The 20,360-nt window shown below is 40.9% G+C and overlaps 1 protein-coding gene across 1 annotated transcript in view; it reads left to right on the top strand.

Moving 5' to 3' along the window:
* Positions 1–20,360, top strand: part of ATP8A1 (ATPase phospholipid transporting 8A1) — a 227,811-nt gene that overhangs the window by 109,907 nt on the left and 97,544 nt on the right. Inside the window, exons 20-22 of the mRNA XM_080797542.1 lie at positions 1,527–1,596; positions 8,492–8,576; positions 11,436–11,575. Coding sequence (XP_080653668.1) covers positions 1,527–1,596; positions 8,492–8,576; positions 11,436–11,575 — 295 coding nt within the window. The remainder of the gene's footprint in view (positions 1–1,526; positions 1,597–8,491; positions 8,577–11,435; positions 11,576–20,360) is intronic.

Below are 20,360 nucleotides of genomic sequence, written 5' to 3'. Positions count from 1 at the left end.
AGCAACATAGCTTTAGGAGTGAGGTTACTGAGGAAGAGCGGGGGTTGACAGCACGTGGGAAAGGAAGGTCTCTGGGAGGAAAGGAAATACTTCCTCCATCATCAGGAAAAGAGGCAGAGGGGATGATACCCAGCAGGGAAATGCATGAATGTGTAGGTGTTAATGGCAGAAAGGATGAGAATTTCTTGTCTGAGGCTTCCATCAAGGTGAAGTGCAAAAATTCCAAGGGTCTGGAGGATGAGGGTGCGTTAAAGACTTGGAGAATGGAGAAGGTGTTCCAAGTCCTGCAGACGGTGAGAGAGAAAGCTTATTAGAGGTGGCGTGTCGCTAGACAGCAGAGAGCACACAAATGACTGTGGATCATGAATTTCCTAAGCTCTGTGACAAGGAGACTTTTCTCCACTCTGATGCTACAGAAAGGGGTCCCATTTATCCAGGACTTGGGAGTTTTGCCAAGAGAAGGGAAGAGCAGGAAAGTCGAAGAGCTTGGGACCGTCTCATTAAAGTTGGATTAAGAGAGGCACCAAGAAGGGCTGAGACAGACTATAAACTATACAATGTCGTTGCACAGAGGGCCCAGTTAAATTGTATTCCCAAAGTGCAGGGACGGCAGTCAGAGGAACCAATGCAGTGGGGATTAGAGTTGGAAACACAGAGGACTGAGTATTTCTAGATGCCTTAGAAAGAAGCTCCTGACTGTATGCTAGGACCCGGTATCTTGGCTACTTTGTATTGGACTCATCTCTATTTTTAGCAAATGTTGCAAGGTAAAACAAATACATACAGACACTTGAGAAGTCCCTTCCCCACCCCCCCTCATTTCTGGAGAGAATGCCTATACACACTTGGTTCCAAATGAGGCATATCCTAGGCAGGGCTCTGCCAGTTTATCCTACTCCCGTTCCTTGCCGTCTCTATCAATGCACTGGCAGATGCCGTGTGTTTGACTAACATTTTCATATCGCCAACACAGTGTTCAGACGCTTGTGCTCATCGGCTTAGCTTGGTGATACGAATAGATTTTTTACATGCTGCCAGTGGTTTGCTAGAAATCATTGAAAAATAACCGTCGTGAATGCTGACGTCAGTTTTAAAGTGCCCGTGTTTCCCTTTCTCTGTGCGATTGGGTATATACTTAAAATGCATGACTATTTCTGTTTGCATTCAAAGCTATAACATACACTTCATCTTACATACTGACTTTAAGATTTTTTTAAACCTGAAAACATTGAACCAGAACACTCTCCTGCCCCGGTGGGTCCTAACTCTTGCACGTTTCCCAGGGTCCCTTTTGTAAATTATCCCTTTAGGGAAGCAGATGGTACCTTAGTGCCTTAAAAAACAGAATGTAACCTTTAAAGGTACCCAAACCACACGCCCAGGGGATGGTTTGTAGATGTGGAAGGAGAGGGCTCATAATTCGGGAAAGTTTATTTTTCACTGTGAGTATTAAAATATGTGAGGCATGACAAACACACATATGCATATTCTCCCTATGATGACACATTATGGAAAACCTCTTTCAGCGCGAGAAAAAGAATGTCTGTGATTGTTCGCACTCCATCCGGGAAGTTACGACTTTACTGCAAAGGAGCTGTAAGTTTTTATTTTTGTCTTCTACAGTTTTGATTTATGGTGGTTTATAATGTATATGTTCAGCATTCTGCTATGGAAATGTAACACAGATGTTTAGCATAAAGTTGCTGACATCCACTTTCCTTGGTATTTTATAGTAATCGTGTTCAGCCTCTTCTGGTGAAATGCGGAATTCCTTCTGGGTGAATTTGGTGCTTTGAAAAAATTTGGCCAAGCTTCTTTATATAATTCAATTTTGATACATAGTATTTGAATTTTATAATATAAAATACATTAGAAGACAATTAAATCAGAAAATGCTTTGAAATTGTATTAGAAATGTAGGGATCCACACCAGTCTGAATGTAGTTTTTTAAAGTCCATAGATGTGGCAATGGGGGGGAATGGATCCCAGTTTACTGCTGTAATGGTCATCACTATTTGCTGTATGGTCATTACTATTTGTCTTGCATTGTTTTCATTATAAAAGAATTTCTAACTATTGCTCGGCTTTGGTATACTGGCAGGTTATATTGACAGAAACAGTAATATGTCATTCATAGTGATTTTTCCTAGATAAAATATGTTTACACTCATGGAAAAATAAGGAGTCAGCAGACCAGGGCCTCCTTTTGTTCCTACAATTACTATTTTCCTTCTGAATTATCTTTTCCGGATACCTAGTCTGCTTGGGCTAGTCAGGTAACTTACCAACCTGGAACTTTCCAATTTTATTTTATTTTTTTTTAAAGATTTTATTTATTTATTTGACAGACAGAGAGCACAAGTAGGCAGAGAGGCAGGCAGAGAGAGAGGAAGGGAAGCAGGCTCCCTGTGGAGCAGAGAGCCCGATGTGGGGCTCGATCCCAGGACCCTGGGATCATGACCTGAGCTGAAGGCAGAGGCTTTAACCCACTGAGCCACCCAGGCGCCCCTCCAATTTTAAATATAATCAATAACCTTGATTTATTTATTTTTTTAAAGATTTAATTTATTTATTTGACAGAGATCACAAGCAGGCAGAGAGGCAGGCAGAGAGAGAGGGGGAAGCAGGCTCCCCGCCGAGCAGGGAGCCTGACGCGGGGCTCGATCCCAGGACCCTGAGATCACGACCTGAGCCGAAAGCAGAGGCTTAACCCACTGAGCCACCCAGGCACCCCAACAACCTTGATTTATTAAATGAAACTTGGAAACTGTACTTACTAGGAAACCAAAGCTTATTACTGAAATTTTTGTTGAAAATGTTTTTCAGTGCCATGGTTTTAAAGCATTGAAATGCAGTTTTTGAATGCCTTGCTTTTAAAGAATTTTGGTAGAATTTTTTCATGATGTCTCATAAGTTTAGTTTTAGAATTCCTCTTGTCGTTAATTGAAACAACTAGTGTTTATTCACTGTGTGGACTTTACCTACGAGACTTTCAACTGGATTTTGGAGAAAGGAAGTTAAGACCCAACACTTGTCAGGCACTAAGCCTAGTCAGGGAACTATTTATAAAGAAATGTTTAGGCTACAATATTGAGGTATATTGTAAAACTCTTCCACATTCCAGTGGTAACATTTAGTGATACGGGACTAAAGAGAGCCTTTCACTTTAAGTAGTTATGTGTTCACTTTGCACCCAACTCACATCCTTCCTTTCTTAGTTTTGAGTCATCTTCCATCTAGAACCTTCGTTTGGGCAGTTAAAGCACAGAATAAAAAATAAAAACATTGGACTTCCTTTTTGAATAATCACGGCAATAGTTTGCATACATTAACTTGCTTATTGCATTGTTTCCCTCACTACCAAGTTGGCTGTGAAACATGGTTGAACATGAAGAAGGCAGAGACATGTAAAACAAGGTACATTTGAGAACTGCACGTACTTTGGCCGAGAAGAGTACATGCGAGGCTGGAAAGGTGGACATGCGTTAGGTCATGCTTTTTTTTTCATAGGCAAGAGCTTGTACTTTTTTAAGAACTGTTCTTTTTTTTTCCTTTTTTTTTTTTTTTCCTGAACTGTTCTGATGCCATTTAGGAAGATGACTCAAGGCAGAATGGTGATGCATACGGAGTTCCCCATTGATGCTGTGGAGTAGAGTCCTAGAGTTGATAAGGATCTGAACCAAGACAGTTGCAGAGAGGATTAAGAAAACAGAGATTTAGGACTTAATAATTGATGACATTTGGGTGATAAGGGAAACCGTGATCGAGGATTATTATCCGATTTGGACTTTGCTGAGCAGATGAAGGGGTACCACCTCCCCTGATAGAGTGTTAGGAGCTACACCTGGGCCATGAGGCAGAGATGCTTGGATTTCACAGGGAAGGAACCCGGGATGCTGGTAGAAATTTGGGAATTAACAAGTGTAGCTGGAAGGTAAAAGCAGGGGATTGATGAGGATACGTAAGGAGGAAATATTGTATGGAAAGAGAGGAGGCTAAAGTTGTGGAGTAGAGGATCTAAAAAGAGAGACTGGAATTGGGAAGAGAGTCTGAGGAGTGCTGATTCCCTGGTGGAGTGAATCAACAGGGATGTGTGCAACAAAAGACTTTAGTAGTGAGAGTCAGTCAAGGCCTCAGCGCTAATACCTTCCAGTCAAGTTGGCACAGTCTGCTCAAACTTTGATGTATCTCCTCTATTCCAAATTCATGACCATGAAGGATACAGTATACCAAGAGAGCAGAAATACAGAGCCAGGCTTAAAAACAAGATAAAAATCTTTGAAGCCCCAAGTAGGAATAGAAAATCAGCGTGGTACCCTGAACCCTGGTCTTGAGTTGAGTAGGGTGGGAGTCCTAGGGTCAGGGTCTGGGAGTGGTGGTTACAATTTTGTTTCTGTAAGGCAGTGGGGGGCAAAGAGTGTTTTCTGTAAAATGTGGATGGGAGCCGGCCTCCCCTCTCTGATGCCTGAGACAGTGGTGAGCTTCCTAATCCTGAGAACGGACTCAGAAAAGCTCATGCCAACTCTGCTGGGGGAGTACATAAAACCACTAGATTGGGGTGTCCACAAGTAGGGCAAAACTAAGAGACACATGAGGAAATTTCATGCCCGAGAGAACAAGGACATAAACCACCAGACATGAATTCACTTTGGGTGAAATCAGTTGTGTAGACAAGTCTGACCAAGGATGCCTTAGTGTAACATGATTTATTTTTTTAAAAAGATTTTATTTATTTATTTATTTGACAGACAGAGATCACAGGTAGGCAGAAAGGCAGGCAGAGTGGGGGGGGTGGGGTGCGGCAAGCAGGCTCCCTGCTTCCCCCAATGTGGGGAGAGAGCCCAATGCGGGACTCGATCCCAGGACCCTGAGATCATGACCTGAGCCAAAGGCAGAGGCTTTAACCCACTGAGCCACCCAGGCGCCCCAGTGCAACATAATTAAAAAAAAAAAAAAAGTAACTATTTTTAATCAAAAAGAAAAGGGGATGGGGATATGTGTAAGCTAAATTAGAAATCCTAGATTTAGGGGAGGTGAACCATGAGAGACTATGGACTCTGAAAAACAACCTGAGGGTTTTGAAGGGGCGGGGTGGGAGGGTGGGGGAACCAGGTGGTGGGTATTAGGGAGGGCACAGATTGCATGGAGCACTGGGTGTGGTGAAAAAACAATGAATACTGTTACGCTGAAAATAAATAAAAAATTAAAAAAAAAAAAAAGAAATCCTAGATTTAAAAGAAAACATCAGAAGTTGGAATAAACGCTAAACAGTGGAAGGGGCAGGGATGCAGTTAGTGAATTGGAAGATAGCACAGTAGAGTTCATCTAGAACATAACACAGACAGGTGATGGCTGGGTCGTGTGCATGTATATGGATGATTTGTTTTCTCCTTGTTTTCCACGTTTTCTGCAACGAGGTTGCCTTGCTTTATTAATTTTCAAATGAAGAAAAGGAAAAGTATACAATACACAGTTCATGTCTGCAATAGTAGCCAATTTAAGAAAAGTTACATTTACACAAATAAAATCTGAATTTATTCCAGAAAATAAAAAGCCTCCCCCAATACTTATAGACCAGAGGAAAAACTAGAAATTTGACTATCATACTTAGTGCTTAGGGACCTTAAAGTGACTGGCAGTTTCTAAGTAAGCAGCCCCTGAATAATATTCTGTGCCACACATCAGGAAGACCACATCGGAAATCAGTTACGTTCAGCAGTTCCCCACCGCATCCTAGGCAGAGTACCGATAAATCTGAATGGCACACACGAGCACAGAAAATGTCCGTCTGCATTTACATGTACAGATGTTGGATGATTTTAGCAAGTGTCCCAGATCACAGGGGTGAAAGGACCTTCCGTGTGGCCATCAGCCTCACCTTGTTGGGTAAACGGACAGCAAGATCAGAGTCCTCGCCGGCAGCTGCCCGCTTGGTAGCAGGATTACCTGGATAACTTCGGTATAGATCACGGTGCTTAAATAATGATGTCAGACCTCTTTTCTGTTCGCTACCTTCTTACTATCGACGCTTGCATTTCATTGTATAGTCCTTTTTTTGGCCATATTGTCTATGCCTCAGGATGACTGAGGACTACATCTGGTGTTTTATTCCTGTGACACCTTGCCGGAGGTGAGGACGGAGCAGCACTGAACTTGAGTCTAAAAGACGAATAGGAAAACGACTTTTCAAGTAAAAATTGACCTAAAATGAATTATCCCTCGTGAAGCCCTAGGCTTTTTACTGGCTGGGCCAAGCCATCCCGGGAACGTCCCCTCATGCCCGATTTTCCGCTCTTACCTTGCTGAGGGCGGGGACGCCCCATAAGTAAAGTCAGTTAGGATTTCCTGCAAATGTAGATTCTCTAAGGTTCTGAGTCTGATCTTAGGGGATACAAATGCTTTAGTTCCTGTGAAGAAACCTTTTTTGAGAGGCACCTGGGTGGCTCTGTGGGTTAAAGCCTCTGCCTTCGGCTCAGGTCATGATCCCAGGGTCCTGGGATCAAGCCCCACATCGGGCTCTCTGCTTAGCAGGGAGCCTGCTTCCTCCTCTCTCTCTCTCTGCCTGCCTCTCTGCCTAATTGTGATCTCTGTCTGTCAAATAAATAAATAAAATCTTAAAAAAAAAAAAAAGAAAAGTAAAGAAACCTTTTTTGGTCTGAACCAAGTCCTAACCAAGGTCCTAACCAACTACTTGATGTAGCACTCTGAATAAATCAGTGTTACTTTGGGTGAGAGGTTATTTGTATGTATGTATTTCTCACATGTAAGCATGGCCAGTTGTGACTTGTCCTTTAAAAACATACCATCTTGGGGCGTGGGTGGCTCAGTGGGTTAAAGCCTCTGCCTTCAGCTCATGTCATGATCCCAGGGTCCTGGGATCGAGCTCCGCATCAGGCTCTCTGCTCAGCAGAGAACCTGGCTTCTCCCTCTCTCTCTGCCTGCCTCTCTGCCTGCTTCTGATCTCTGTCTGTCAAATAAATAAATAAAATCTTTAAAAATAATAATAATAAAAATAATTAAAAACATACCATCTTCTCTTAAAAATTTTTTTAATTGAAAAATAAATAAAAAATAAAAACATACCATCTAATTCACGTAGAAGACCACATTCTGTCTCCTCCTTTCCTTGATAAGATAAAGAAAGTGAAAAATTCTATTTCTAGCATCAGTGTCTTCCACTAGAAAATTTGGCTACATAGCAGAATTTAATCTCCCTATCGCTTTCATTTTCATGACTTCAATTTTTTTTAGAGATTTTCTTAGTTTTAAAATGTCCTATTTTAATTTCATTGAAAATGTCATTAGCCTCTGGGAAAAAAACAGAGTTCATAAGTTATACCTTTCATTCCTAGAAAGGAGCCATGAGGGGAAATTATCATTTCCTTTTGCTTTGCCCCCCTCCCATTCCACCACTGAAAAATGAAAAGAAATTCATAATTGGGGCCTGGAATATTCCATCTGTTCTGAGGTCACTAAGTTCTTGTTTCTCTCAAGGGTTCTAAATCATACTCCATTAGTCGGCTTCCAAATCTCAGCCCTGAGACTGGAGACCCCAAAATGGGTAATACCACTGAGAAAGTAATTGCAGGTAAATGATTTATTTTTTCCTAGTCTAATAAAACCATGGAGGCCAAATGCTAAAATTCTTAAAACATTAAACCCAAGCCGAGGAATAACTAAAGGAACAATAAGCAGTTTATAAAGGGGCAAAAAGAGAAACGTAAGTGGTGCATAACGTTCAAGCTGAAAGGGACTTCAAAGATAATCCAGTAACTGAATTTCACAAACTAAGTGAATTGAGCTTTTAGAGGCTAAAGTGACACACTCAGAAATATTCAGCTATCGGCAAGGCTCAAGGTCTGTTTGAAGTTCTCCCTATAACACCCACCAGCCCTCTCTGCACATTTGGACCTCTGTTTCTAAAAGTTTGCACTGTGGGAGCACCGGTCCCATACAGATGCTCTAATCTCTAGCTCGGGCTCCATAGGGAATGAGTTTGGGGTTCATACCACATGGCCCCTTAGCGATCTGCTGTGCACATTAGCATTGTAAAGGCTCCAAGAAGTATTATCACAGGGCAGGCTTTGTTCAGCCAGCGTTTCTCAAACTTTATGAGTGCGGGACCTTTCTCCCCTGTGGCACCTGTGTATTCATAAGGGGCGTATACCCTGCAGTGTCCTGCAAAACCTTCAGGGGTGGGGGAGATCTTGCAAGGTAAGGGAAGTCCTGGTAGACTCTGAGATGCAGAACGCTGGAGGAACTCTGGGTTGATTCACAAAGGAGAAAGACGAACATAGAGGACTCGAACCTTGTTTCCTAGCATCCTTAGGGAAAGAGTGTTATTGGGGAAAAAATATTGTGCACTTTAAAACTAATGCTCAAAGTGATCAGTTGTTTTTATGCTGATTCGCTGCTGATAATGTTGCCAACATCATTATTAAACTCAACATGCTTCTCTTAAGTGTATGATACCGTCTGTTTGTTTTCCAGGACACTGTAATATATGATAGACTGGCAGAAACTTCAAAATACAAAGAAATTACCCTGAAACATTTGGAGCAGTTTGCTACAGAAGGTGAGTGTAGAGTAGCAATAAAGCAGGATTACAATAAAAAGAAATCATCTACTACTGATGTCTTGCAAGATTGTTGTTATTTTACTTAGAAACTCCTAGAACAAGATCACAATTGATGCCAATAATTCAGATTATCCTACATGCTGTTCCCATTATTTTTGTTTTGCTTTCCTGTGTTAAAATTTTGAGAGATTCGGTCCCTATATTTCGGAGGTGTAGGGTCTATAATACTCTTCAGTTTTTAGAATGGGTACCTCTCACACTTTAAATACGCTGTCCCTCTAGCAGTGTAGGAAAAGTACCCAAAAAACTGGATATTCTAATTTGAGTAAGAAAGAGAGTAAGAAGTAAATAAGCCTATGCAACTATTAAAATAGTTATTTAGTGTAGTTTCATCTCAGGACTTCTTAAGCTCTTACTGAATGACAGGCTCTGTGTGAGCCCAGGAAATCATGGTAGATGGGCTGAGTCCTGTCTCTCTGTCCTACTGAAATATATGATCTGTGAAGCTCAACAGTCTAGGGGGATGATCTAGATTAGATGGGAGGACATGAGCGTCCTTAAACAGTAGGGTCATTACTCCAAGAATTTGTAGAGTCTTATCTCTGAATTTAACAGAAATGGCCAAAATTGTATCTAAATCTCCCATTCAGGGCTACTGTCTTTGGCTCAGGTCATGATGTCAGGGTCCTGGAATCGAGCCCCACATCGGGTTCCTTGCTCGGCGGGAAGCCTGCTTTTCCCTCTCCCTCTGCCTGCTGCTCCCCCTGCTTATGCTCTCTCTCTTTCTCTCTCTCTCTGACAAATAAATGAATAAAACCTTTAAAAAAAAAAAAAACGAAAATCAATCAGTCAGTCTCCCATCTAAATCTTCTCTCTTGTCTGCCCGGGCTGGAACTGTTGCCAGTGGCAGCAAATCTGACCTCTGATCAAATGCTTTCCCCTCTTCATCCCAGCTACGAAAAGATAGGAGAAGCACCAGGCTTCAAAAAGCAAGGACTTAGAGAATCTCCCCTCAGTTCTCCAAAAATGCGAGAGCACAGAGACACCCATGTTCATCCTCAACAGGGCTTAGCAGGTACAGCCTAGCCCTCTGGCACCAGTTCTTTACTGAAGAAGTGGGGCGGGGTGGGGGGGGGGGCGATCTTTCTCTTCTCTGGTTGTGATGTGAAGAAATTCCAGCTCCAAGAGTTGAGCTGGCTTGGCCTCTTCACCTCTACCCTATTCTTTTTGGCCCTAGGCTGAACAGCACTTTTACTCCATGACTACCCCAGAGTAAGTCTCCAGCCAAGTTTCGAAAAGAGAAAAACATGTCCTGATGTGGCCCCAAAGATTTAAGTTCTACGCTCAGTGAGCTGGCAATACACAGCCCTACTCCTTTCTTGGAAGACGGAATCCTCTGGGCACTTTATGTCCTATGTTCTCTGCTTCTTATTTCTGACATGTTCCCTGGCCGGGTTTTATTTGCTTTGACATCACTAGCTAGTTATTCTGAGAGTTAATGACCTTGAGTGAGGGTGTTGTCTTCTCAGGAACCTAATGAACTACATTTGTCCTGGCTGCTAAGTGCTTTTGTTTCTTCTTTGTTCCAGCCCACCATTTTTTTCTGGCTGAGTGTAGCTTCCAAGAGGATTATGAAATTGATAGGCACCAAGCACTAGGAGTAGGTCACCTCAAACATCAGATCTGATTGTTTTCCCAGGGTGTTTCTGATGAATCCTTTGTTTTGTCACTGTATCTCAGTTTTTTTAGACTTTTTTATTATTATTTCAGGTTTTTTATTTAAATTAATTACCATATAATATATTATTAGTTTCAGAGGTAGAGTTCAGTGATTCATCAGTCTTATACAATACGCAATGCTTATCACATCACGTGCCCTCCTTAATGTCCATCACAGTTACCCCATCCCTTAACCCTCTCCCCTCCAGCAACCCTCAGTTTGTTTCCTATGAATTAAGAGTGTCTTATGATTTGTCTCCCTCTCTGATTTTGTCTTGTTTTATTTTTTCCTCTCTTCCCCTATGATCCTCTATTTTATTTCTTAAATATCTTCTAATTTGCAGTGATAAAGACGAGGAATAAAACAACCATATATCCCTGTAAGAGGCAGATGGTTTTCCAAGTAAACTCCACTGTGGTCCCTCTCCTTCATAAGCACCTCTGAAGCGACAGTCATAAGCCAGCCACTGTGCCTGGTACCGGAGTTATATATATAAAGAATTCAGGGCCCCTTCCCTCCAGGAGCTATACACTAATACAGGAGATCCACAAGAAAAACAATATGAAACATTGTCCTTCACACCATACAAGCATTTGGGGATTTCTGCCTCGGGTCTGAGCAAGAAGAGAATGCTTCAGAGATGATGGTAGGAACCAAGTCTTAAAGTAGATGCCAGGCAGATGCTGGAGGGAGCAAAATGGAGAAAATGTGACCAGCATGTGCAGAGATCCAGGTATATAGGAGGTAAATGGCAGAGAAGGAGATTGAAGACACTTGGTGCATGGGGAGTGAGTCAGCCTTTGGGGTCTGGACTCCATCCTGGGGATGAACAACTGAAAGATTTCCAGCAAAAGAATAACCTGATAAGATCAGGATTTTGGGAAAAAAATCACTCCGGAAAAAGCACAAAGGCTGTAGTGAAAGAGCCAGCAATCAAAAGCAGGGGGTCGGTTGAGGGTGAGCCTTGATCCACATTGCACGCTGAGGTTGTGTCCTAACTGAACCAGACGTCAGCCATATTGCTTGAATCGAATCCGTCTTTCCAAAATAAGACTTAGTCATATAGAAAGGGAAGGGGCGGACTTCTGAATGAAATCTAATTTGGTGTTGGGCGGATGTCTGCTTCCTTTCATCAGGGTTAAGAACTTTATGTTTCGCGGTGGCTGAGATTTCGGAGAGCGACTTTGAGGAGTGGCGCACGGTCTACCAGCGGGCGTCCACGTCGGTGCAGAACCGGCTGCTGAAGCTCGAAGAGAGTTATGAGTTGATTGAAAAGGTACGTGAGAGACCATTTTGCTCATATAGAAAGTCTGGTTTCCAGAAAACTTCAGTCTTTTCAAGGAGCCCATAAACAAAGATCAGAATATCTTGACACACCACTTACTGTTGAATCTCGTCTGGTCCGAACATTAACAAATCTTAATACCAGTTAAGGCTTTTGCTGAAAAGTCTCTGGAATTGCTCTGTATAGATCTTCCTACTTTTCATAACTTTGGATCAAAGTTAGGTGAGGCTAACCGTCTTCTTGCCAATGAATGCTGTTGCTTCTGCATCACCGAAGATAAGCATGCCCTCCCCCCGACACACGTGCACACAAGTTACATACGCATGTGTGTGTGCATAGAGTTGATCAAGGTGTATCGTGTGCAATAGGAAATAATATAATAAGCTTGTGTGACTCTAATAACAAGTGAACAACCGGTGCTTATCCCTGGTTAGTCGTTGTGTGTGTGTGTTTGTGTGTGTTTGTACATAAATGTGTATGTGTGTATGTACATATACACACATCCCTCATCTGCGTCACAACTGAAAATGCTGTCATTTTACAGATAAGGAAACCAGGCTATTCATCCAAACAGTGAAGGATACACTCTGATTGATGCTTTATAAATAGCAAGAAATCTTGCTTCCTTAATTAAAAATAACATAAATAGTCATACTTACTGTTCGGAGCCCTTGGATCTATTAACTACTTTGATCCTCACAGCGTCCCTTTGAACTAGGTACTGTTCACTCCAGTCTCACAGACGAAGATGTCAAGGAAACAGAGAGGTTAAGTGACTTGGTGGGGATGACACAGTTCAAAAGAGGGTGAGCCAGAATCCTCATTCTGGCTCCAGAGTTCATGCTCCCAGCCACTTACGTTATCTTCCTTCTTACCTTTCCCTTTCCATCAAATAACTTCCTAATTGCAGAATTCCTTAACTATATTCATGTTTGTACTGTCCAGAATCAGGTTTGTCTGTTAGTTTCAGCTGATTGGATCTTGCCTACAGGTAAGTAAAAGCTAACTTTTTTTTTTTTTTTTAACTCCTTCCTCTCTTTCAAACAATATGCTCCCTGGTGCTTCCTTTCTTGAAAGGTGGTTGGCACCACCACTGCCTCCCTTCCTCGCTCTGCTCCCTGCGTGCCCTCCCCTCTGTGTGATACGGGGAATGTTCCACCCAGCTGCTGGTGGTTTTCTCTGTGGTGTACAGTGGCCCTCTGTGACTCTAGATACCATTTCTCTTGTCTCCTCAATAGACCGTGATCACTTTAGAAGCTGGTTTGTTTCTCAGACCTTCCTTATATTTGAATTTATTTTTGTATCCTGCTTATTTCTCAGAAGACATGTGACAGCATGTATGGTACCTTCCAGCTTGAAATTCATTCCCCCAATTGTAGAATTACAATCACAGCTTGCTCTCAGTTAACTTGCTGAATCCCTCTCTCTCTCTCTCTCTTTTTTTTCCCTGACATATTTATATATGACTATGTCTTTGGGGCATTATGTGGCAAAAGAAAATATTTTATGATTTATAAGGCCATGACCATAGTCTCTTCCAAGCTCTCCCACCAGAGGTACATGTTGTCCTAAAGTAATAACAATATTGATTTTTAATCTGTTACTTTTCTTAATTCTTTTGAGAACTAAAAACAAAAAACTACCGTTTGGAAATAACTTTTCTCCTGTCTCCTTATGTACACAGCCTGAAGATAATGTAGCTTTTACTTTCTATGGCAATGTGGTAGAATTAATATACAGTAAGTTACAATCAAATATTTGAAACTGGATTCTAAACATTAAATTTTGTTTCTACAAGAAGCACACTGTCAAATTCTGGAGCTGAATATTTGATATGCCTAATAACATTTTTACTCTGAGTGCCCTAAGGTTTGTAGTTTAGATTTTATAGGTTTAACAGTTTTTATTGTTGTTGGGGTATATGTGTGTATGTGTGTGCACACAATATCTGGTATTAAAAACCTTGTGACTTCCATCTTCCAAATGAAATAGATGTTCAGGCTCTCTCCAGCAGATGGCGATCGTGAGTCACACGGAAATTTAAGTTGCCTGGGGACATGGCATTACGTGTATATTTTTAGTTTATAAATACAGATGCCTCCCTCTGACTGCCTCTTTCCTAAAATGGATGAAAAGGGTAATTTATACCTATTTCCTTTTTACTTTCTGATAAGCCATGGTCTCTAAGTTTTACTGAAAGCCAGAAAGGTGAAAGGATTGGTTCCCTTGCTCAACCAGCTTCCGAAGAACTGGTTTTCTGTGTCCATCCCTGCCCCCAAAACCATGATTTCATTCAAGTATTAATTTCATTAACTTGAATTAGGCTGCTAATAGATGTTAGGTATTGAGGAAACACAAGCAAACAGGGAACACTCAGCTGAGACCCTGAGCACCATGGTCTGAACAAATTCCTTAAGTAAGGAAATCTAAAGGAACCCGCAGTATTGACCCACAGACTTGTCCAGCGGAAGCCCTCGGAGAGGTGGTAACTTTTAAAATGAAACCCAGAAGTTTATTTTACCAGTTAAAGGAGATCAGGGAGGGTTTTTTTTTTGCGGTGGGGGGGTGGGGGTGTTTTTGTTTTTGTTTTACTATGCAAAAGATCACAGGTCTTTTTAGGGAAAAGTACAGGCACATGATACTGATGAGTCCATGACTGAGAGCTGTTTTTCTGACGAACCTGCTTTCCCCATCCCCTATCACTGAAGACTCTTGGGTTTTTAGTGGGGAGCCAAGGCGCTACCTCTCCTTCCTTGGTCTGAGCTTCCTTTCTTTGTTAAAATCAAGGTGGGGAGGGGCGGGGGGTAGTGTTCCATAGGAGTTGGGGGTGACTGCCTTTAAAACTACCCAACTGAGGCAAGTTTCAACACGTCAGAGCCCAGGCCCTGCTGGTGCATTGCCCAGTTTTAAACTCAGCTGCCTTAGCGTTAGGGGTCAACCATTTTGGCTTCTTCTTTGGCTACTTGAAATGAGACATGTTGATTATGTAATCATTTTGCATGGGATTGGAATCTGTTTTTTATGCAGACCGTAAGATTGAACTTTGCATAGGAGACAGTGAATTTTAAACCGTGAGAGTCGTTTTTAAATCTTAAATCTTTGTTTTTCTTTAAGAGCAAATCTTAAAGATTTAAATCTTAAGATTTAAAAATCTTTTAAATCTTAAATCTTTGTTTTTCTTTAAGAGCAAAACCCATTTCTCAAACAAAATATTGCCTGAACCATTGTATATATAATAGATAAAAGCAAAGCTGCCCAGTTTAAAGAGTGGAGGGGCAGGGAAGAGCCCCACGTTGGCTCTCCCCTTAGCCTCAGCACCTTGCTCTCATCATGGTCTGTGAGGAGCTTTTTCACGATTCTGGGGTTCCTCTGAGCACTGTTTGAAAACCATATAATATTCTATCTGTGTGTGAAATTTTGGGGAAATGTACTCCTCAGAATACTATAGATTTTCAATACTTTTCACTTTTCAGTGAAAGACCAAATCATCATTGTGGCCCCTATACAAGATGTTTCTGAACGTACTTGAATTAATGATGCAAAATGCCACTGACATGTTAGTGGTAGTGTTACGTTAAAGTCATTCAAAACTTGAAAGATTTGTAGAGCTTTTCCTGAAAAGAATATTTTTAATATGTTATAAAATAAGTGAAAACATTATAAATGATGAAGGTTATACTTTCTAACCTTACTCTCTATCTTACCTCTCCAGTGTTTGCTCAAACATGTAATTCAGTTTTTGAAATTTGGTAAAAGCCTTATTCCTTTGGGTGCTATAAACTCCTAGCATACGCTGCAAAACTATCCAAACAGACCAAGAACATCCAAGAAGATAATGACATCGGTCCCTTGGCACACTGCTTTGTCACTTTTCTTTCCCAGCAATCTGAGCACTAGAAACTCCTCCCTTCATCCTCCAGGACCCTAAAAGGAAAGAAGGAAATGAGAGAGGTCTGAAGAAGCCCTCTGGAGATTGTTTTTCCTTTTGACAGTCATTGTTAGAGGAGAAGATTTAGGACTTCATCCATCCATCTATAAAACAACAGCACTGGGGCGCCTGGGTGGCTCAGTCTGTTATGCCGCTGCCTGCGGCTCAGGTCATGATCCCAGGGTCCTAGAATCGAGTCCCACATCGGGCTTCTTGCTCAGTGGGGAGCCTGCTTCTCTCTCTGCCTCTTCCTGACACTCTGCCTACTTGTGCTTGCTCTCTCTCTCTCTGACAAATAAATAAATAAGATCTTTAATAATAATAAAATAACAGCATCATCTTTGCTATCAGGTGGGATGATTTGAGCTCTAACACTTGCATTCAGATGGTAAACTTTTCAAGATTTAAAAAAAAATAATTCTAATACTATGAGTTGTTTCAAGACGTTCCTGAAACATCTTTTTTTCTGTTACTACATATAGGCCAAGAGGCAGCATTTATTCCTCGGAAGACAAAATCATACAGGAACATGAAGGTTTCCCTAGATAAAATGCAAATGGGATTAATTAGAATCCTATCAGGTACTTGAGGTGTCTTGACCCAGGTTAGGAAGGGGGACTGTGGTATCGCTTTGGGTCACCACTTCAGAGGACTTAGTTGTCTCAATCTTTCAGAGAATATTCTTGACCTGCTTTACCTACTTTAACTTTATTCATTTGAAAAACAATGTTTGTACTTGTCATTTTTGATTATGAAACCACTTAATAGTGTTGGTCTGCATTTTTAAAAATCTGATTTTTAAAATAAAATTTAGAATTAATGTATGCGTTGGGCCAGGAAAAATTACAGATGAGTTAACAGAATAATTATGAAGCTTTATGCTTCATTAGCAGTGGTTTCTCTGAAATTTCTCACCTTGTTCTTTGATCTGTCACTTTACATTTATTCTAACATGTTTCTAAAACAATTTTTTTTTTTTTTTTTGCCTCATAGTCATACTCTGCTGCTGGCTTCCTTTGAAAATTAATAGTAGAGAGGGCTCTGATCTTATCAGGGAAGATTTTATAATTAAACCATCAGTTGAAGTAGGAAGGTGTGCCTTCATGGTAAATACAGGTTTTTGAAAACGTTTTATATTTATTTGCTTCAATAGAAAAATGCAGTTCTACCTGTAGGATTGCACATATTACCAACTAATCACATCTACTATTTATGAAAGCAAATTACTTATCTTGAGCAGTAACAGAAAATGGAGTGAGATCTAACATGTTTCTAGATTGGGCAGTGATTGAAGCAGGATTTCCGTGGTGATTAAGTCGGCTTTTTCTCTTGTCTTGTACTGAAGCATAGTTTATATTTTAAGATATGTTTTTTAAAAATGACAACTTAGCTGATGCACTATTTTTAATAGATTATGAGTCAGGGAAAATCATTTCTGCACTTAAGAGTAATCAGAAAACTGTAGCTTGGACCATCTAGCTCTCCTATGAATCAGAGAACAATGTTTCACACACATTTTTTAATTTTTGATTAATGTAGAGCCTCCAGTAGATTGAAGCTTCATGAGAGCAAGGACTGCTTTGATGATATTCATCGCTATATTTCCAGTGCCTGCCTGTCTGCCCTGTGTTAATTACTGAATAAATATTTGATGAATAAATAAATTATTCAATTGGATATAATATGTATTATATATATGGTATGTATTATATATATGTGTGTGTGTATATACATATGAATGTAATATATTCAACTGGATATGATCTATCCAGAAGCTAAGTTTCTTTAGTAGATGCTTGCTTAATGGAAGTCTGGCCCCTATTACTAATACAGTCCATGCTTTCTACACAGTGAGGATATGCATATCACATGTGTTGTCACTAGGGATTAATTTAGGGATATGTTGGGGAAAAGAGCTAATAATTTTCAAGAATGCATTCTGTAGAAATGTAGACCCAGCCATTTTAGGGACTTGTGCTCTGAGTTAATACATGAATGTGAAAAGCATGTGGTTTGAAAGATTCCAATAGCACATGCCTGAACACATGGCAGGCCCTGTTCTGGGCTCTCAGGCGCAGCAGGGGACAGGGACCGAGACATCTCTGTCTTCAATTTTAGTGGGTGGAGATAGGCAGGGCACTTGTAAACTAAAAAATGTTAATTCCAGACAGGACTTAGTGCCCCGGGCACCAAGATGAGTCACTAAGATAGGACAATGAGGTGTAATGATTTTTTTTTAGATTATTTCCTTTACTCCTCCCTCAAATGTGGTTGACTTTTCTGGGTTTTTTTTAAAGACTGCTTTGATGTGGCATAATATAGATCAACAATGACACTCATTGTGACTAAACACATCAGTTTCGCGCCCTTCGCGACATGTGGCAATGAGTGGTTTGGAGGATTCCTAGAAAAATACAAAACTTAATGGAAAACAGGACTTTTCTTGAACATTTATGACTGCCAAGTTCACAGTAACTTCTGTATCAGAATATAATGCTTTTTTCAGATAAAAGTACCACTTCTATTCTTAATATCTGCAAATATCACTTTCGTTTGTACTAAAAAATGAAATGCACTAGACGAAAATTTACATGATGTACTAGTGATTTCGTGGTTTAAAATTCCAGTAGTTTCCTGTTTTACTCTTTGCTTAAGAATCTTTGCAGTCTGTCAGCTCATCTACTAAGACCCGCCACTTTTTGAGCATTGACTAAGCTCCAACCCTACAGCTCTTTACTCTGATTACTTAGTTCAAGGGTCTATAAAGTGGGGTACACAAGATGATCCTTTGGGGTGGGCAGGAAAATGTGATAGCTGCTGTTTCTATCTATATTTTACATTAGCTTTTTTTATAATTTCTGTGCATTCTGCAAAGTTGAGACTTTACTAATATTAATAGAACAAACATGTTTTATAAAAACACAGCAATGTCCTAGGTTGAGTATGCAACCTTTTTTCCTACAATACTACTAAAAAAGAAAAAAAAAAGTTTTGAGATGACTGATATAATTTCATTCTCAGAATGACCCTATTTAGTCTGTATTATTAGCCTTATCTTATGGATGTAGAAATTCTTAGGAAAGCTACTTGCTGAAAGGTACGTACTGAGTGGTTGGCAGAACAGGGATTCAAATCCCAGTTCTGCCTTAATTCCAAATCCCATGTTAATAATCCATACGTTATTCTGTGGGTTTGGTTTAGAAGAAAGCAAGAATGTATGCAAAATGTTGTAAACTTGAGAAATAAAGTGCAACCAAGCACATAGGTTACATAACCACCATATCAGCCCTTAAAGGTACTGGTGTGGTTAGGACATGTCCACAGAGTCAATGAGAAAGGTTCTGTGCACCCTATTTTGCTTTAAAAATGGGTGCAGAAGTTTGTTTTTCATGATTTTCCCTTAACTCGTCTTTAGAAGCATATTTAAAGTTTTTAAGGTTCCCTTTGATCTCTGTTCACATGCTTCTCCTCTCTGTCCTGATAGATCTCTCACTAGGAGCATTTTGGGGTAGACTTTCCATACTGGGAATTGCCGTCTTCTCCCTCAGGGAAGATGGACGTTGTTTTTGCCGGTTACACCCAATCGCCTTTCAAATCCTGATTCCTTTCAGCTGGGTGTGTGAATTCTGACCTTATATGGCGGGCCCTTGGCTGCATGAGAGTTCAAGTATGATTTTCCGCGGTTCAGAAAGCACCAAGTTAAAATCTCCTTCTTGGCCTTGGAAAAATGAACCGGTTGCCTGATTTCAACAGAAACAGACAAATGAGCCATCCCAGTGGTTTAATGCTCTTAGTTCTAGCATCCTGTACCCCACTTACACCGAAAGGAGAGAAGTACAAGGTTCTCCTTTTTTCAATAAAACCCCATTGTTGTGTGCTCCAAGATGTTGAGAAGAAAAACCACAGGATGAATGCTGACCAGTGGAATGCAGAACAGAGAGGAGCCCGGCAACCTTGGTGAGTCAGCATTACAAAATGACTAAGGATCACATACCCACCAGCACATCTGAGTGCAGGGTTACCATATTTTCAAGCTAAGCAGGACGGTAACTACCATAGCCTCATAACTGGTCTTAAGGCCTCTGTTCTTCCTAATCCATCCCCAGCCAGCCACCAGTAATCTTTTCCCGTCCCTCTTCTAAAACTCCGCCTCATCTCACCTTGACCTTTGGAATCCTGCACAAAACATTCCATGTCCATTCCCTGCTGGCTTTTCCAGCCTCATCTTTTTCCTAATTTACTACTCAGAGTTTGAGATGACGAGTCCAATTTCATCCTCAGAACAGTCCTACCAGATTAGCATCATTTAAATCACTGCCACACCTCGTTTCATGTATTATTTCCATATTGTCCAAATAGCAACTTCTCAGGCACAATATGCTCTTGCATACTTATGTCTCCACACATGGGATTTCTTCTGTTCGGGATTCTTTGGCCCATCCTTTCCCCACCTTGGCCAAGTCTTAATTCTTCATTTAAGATTTAAGGTCGAGTGTTAACTCGTGTTGGACTGGATCTTTGAGCCACCCAGAGTAAAGAAGAGATCTCTTTAAAAAGAGAGAGAGATCTCCCCTGTGTGTCTCTTTTGTACCCACAAAAAATGTTTTGTTTACTTTTAAGATCATGTGTAGCATATGGTAGTATTATTTGGGGAGAACACTGTTTTTCTCTGATGGTAGCCCTGTCGGACAGTTAAGAGATTTCGTCTGTAGTTTGGGATTGCGAGGAGAGAGAACTGGGTCCAGAGGATTCTGAGGCCATGCTAAGGACGAAGGGTAGGAATTGCACGAGGAGATATCCAGAGCAGTCGGTCATGTATTCTGCAGAGGGGGGCCTGCAAACTCAGGC

Source organism: Martes martes (genome assembly GCF_963455335.1).
Source record: "Martes martes genome assembly, chromosome: 2".
NCBI lineage: Eukaryota > Metazoa > Chordata > Mammalia > Carnivora > Mustelidae > Martes > Martes martes.
This window is presented reverse-complemented; position numbering and strand designations above follow the sequence as displayed.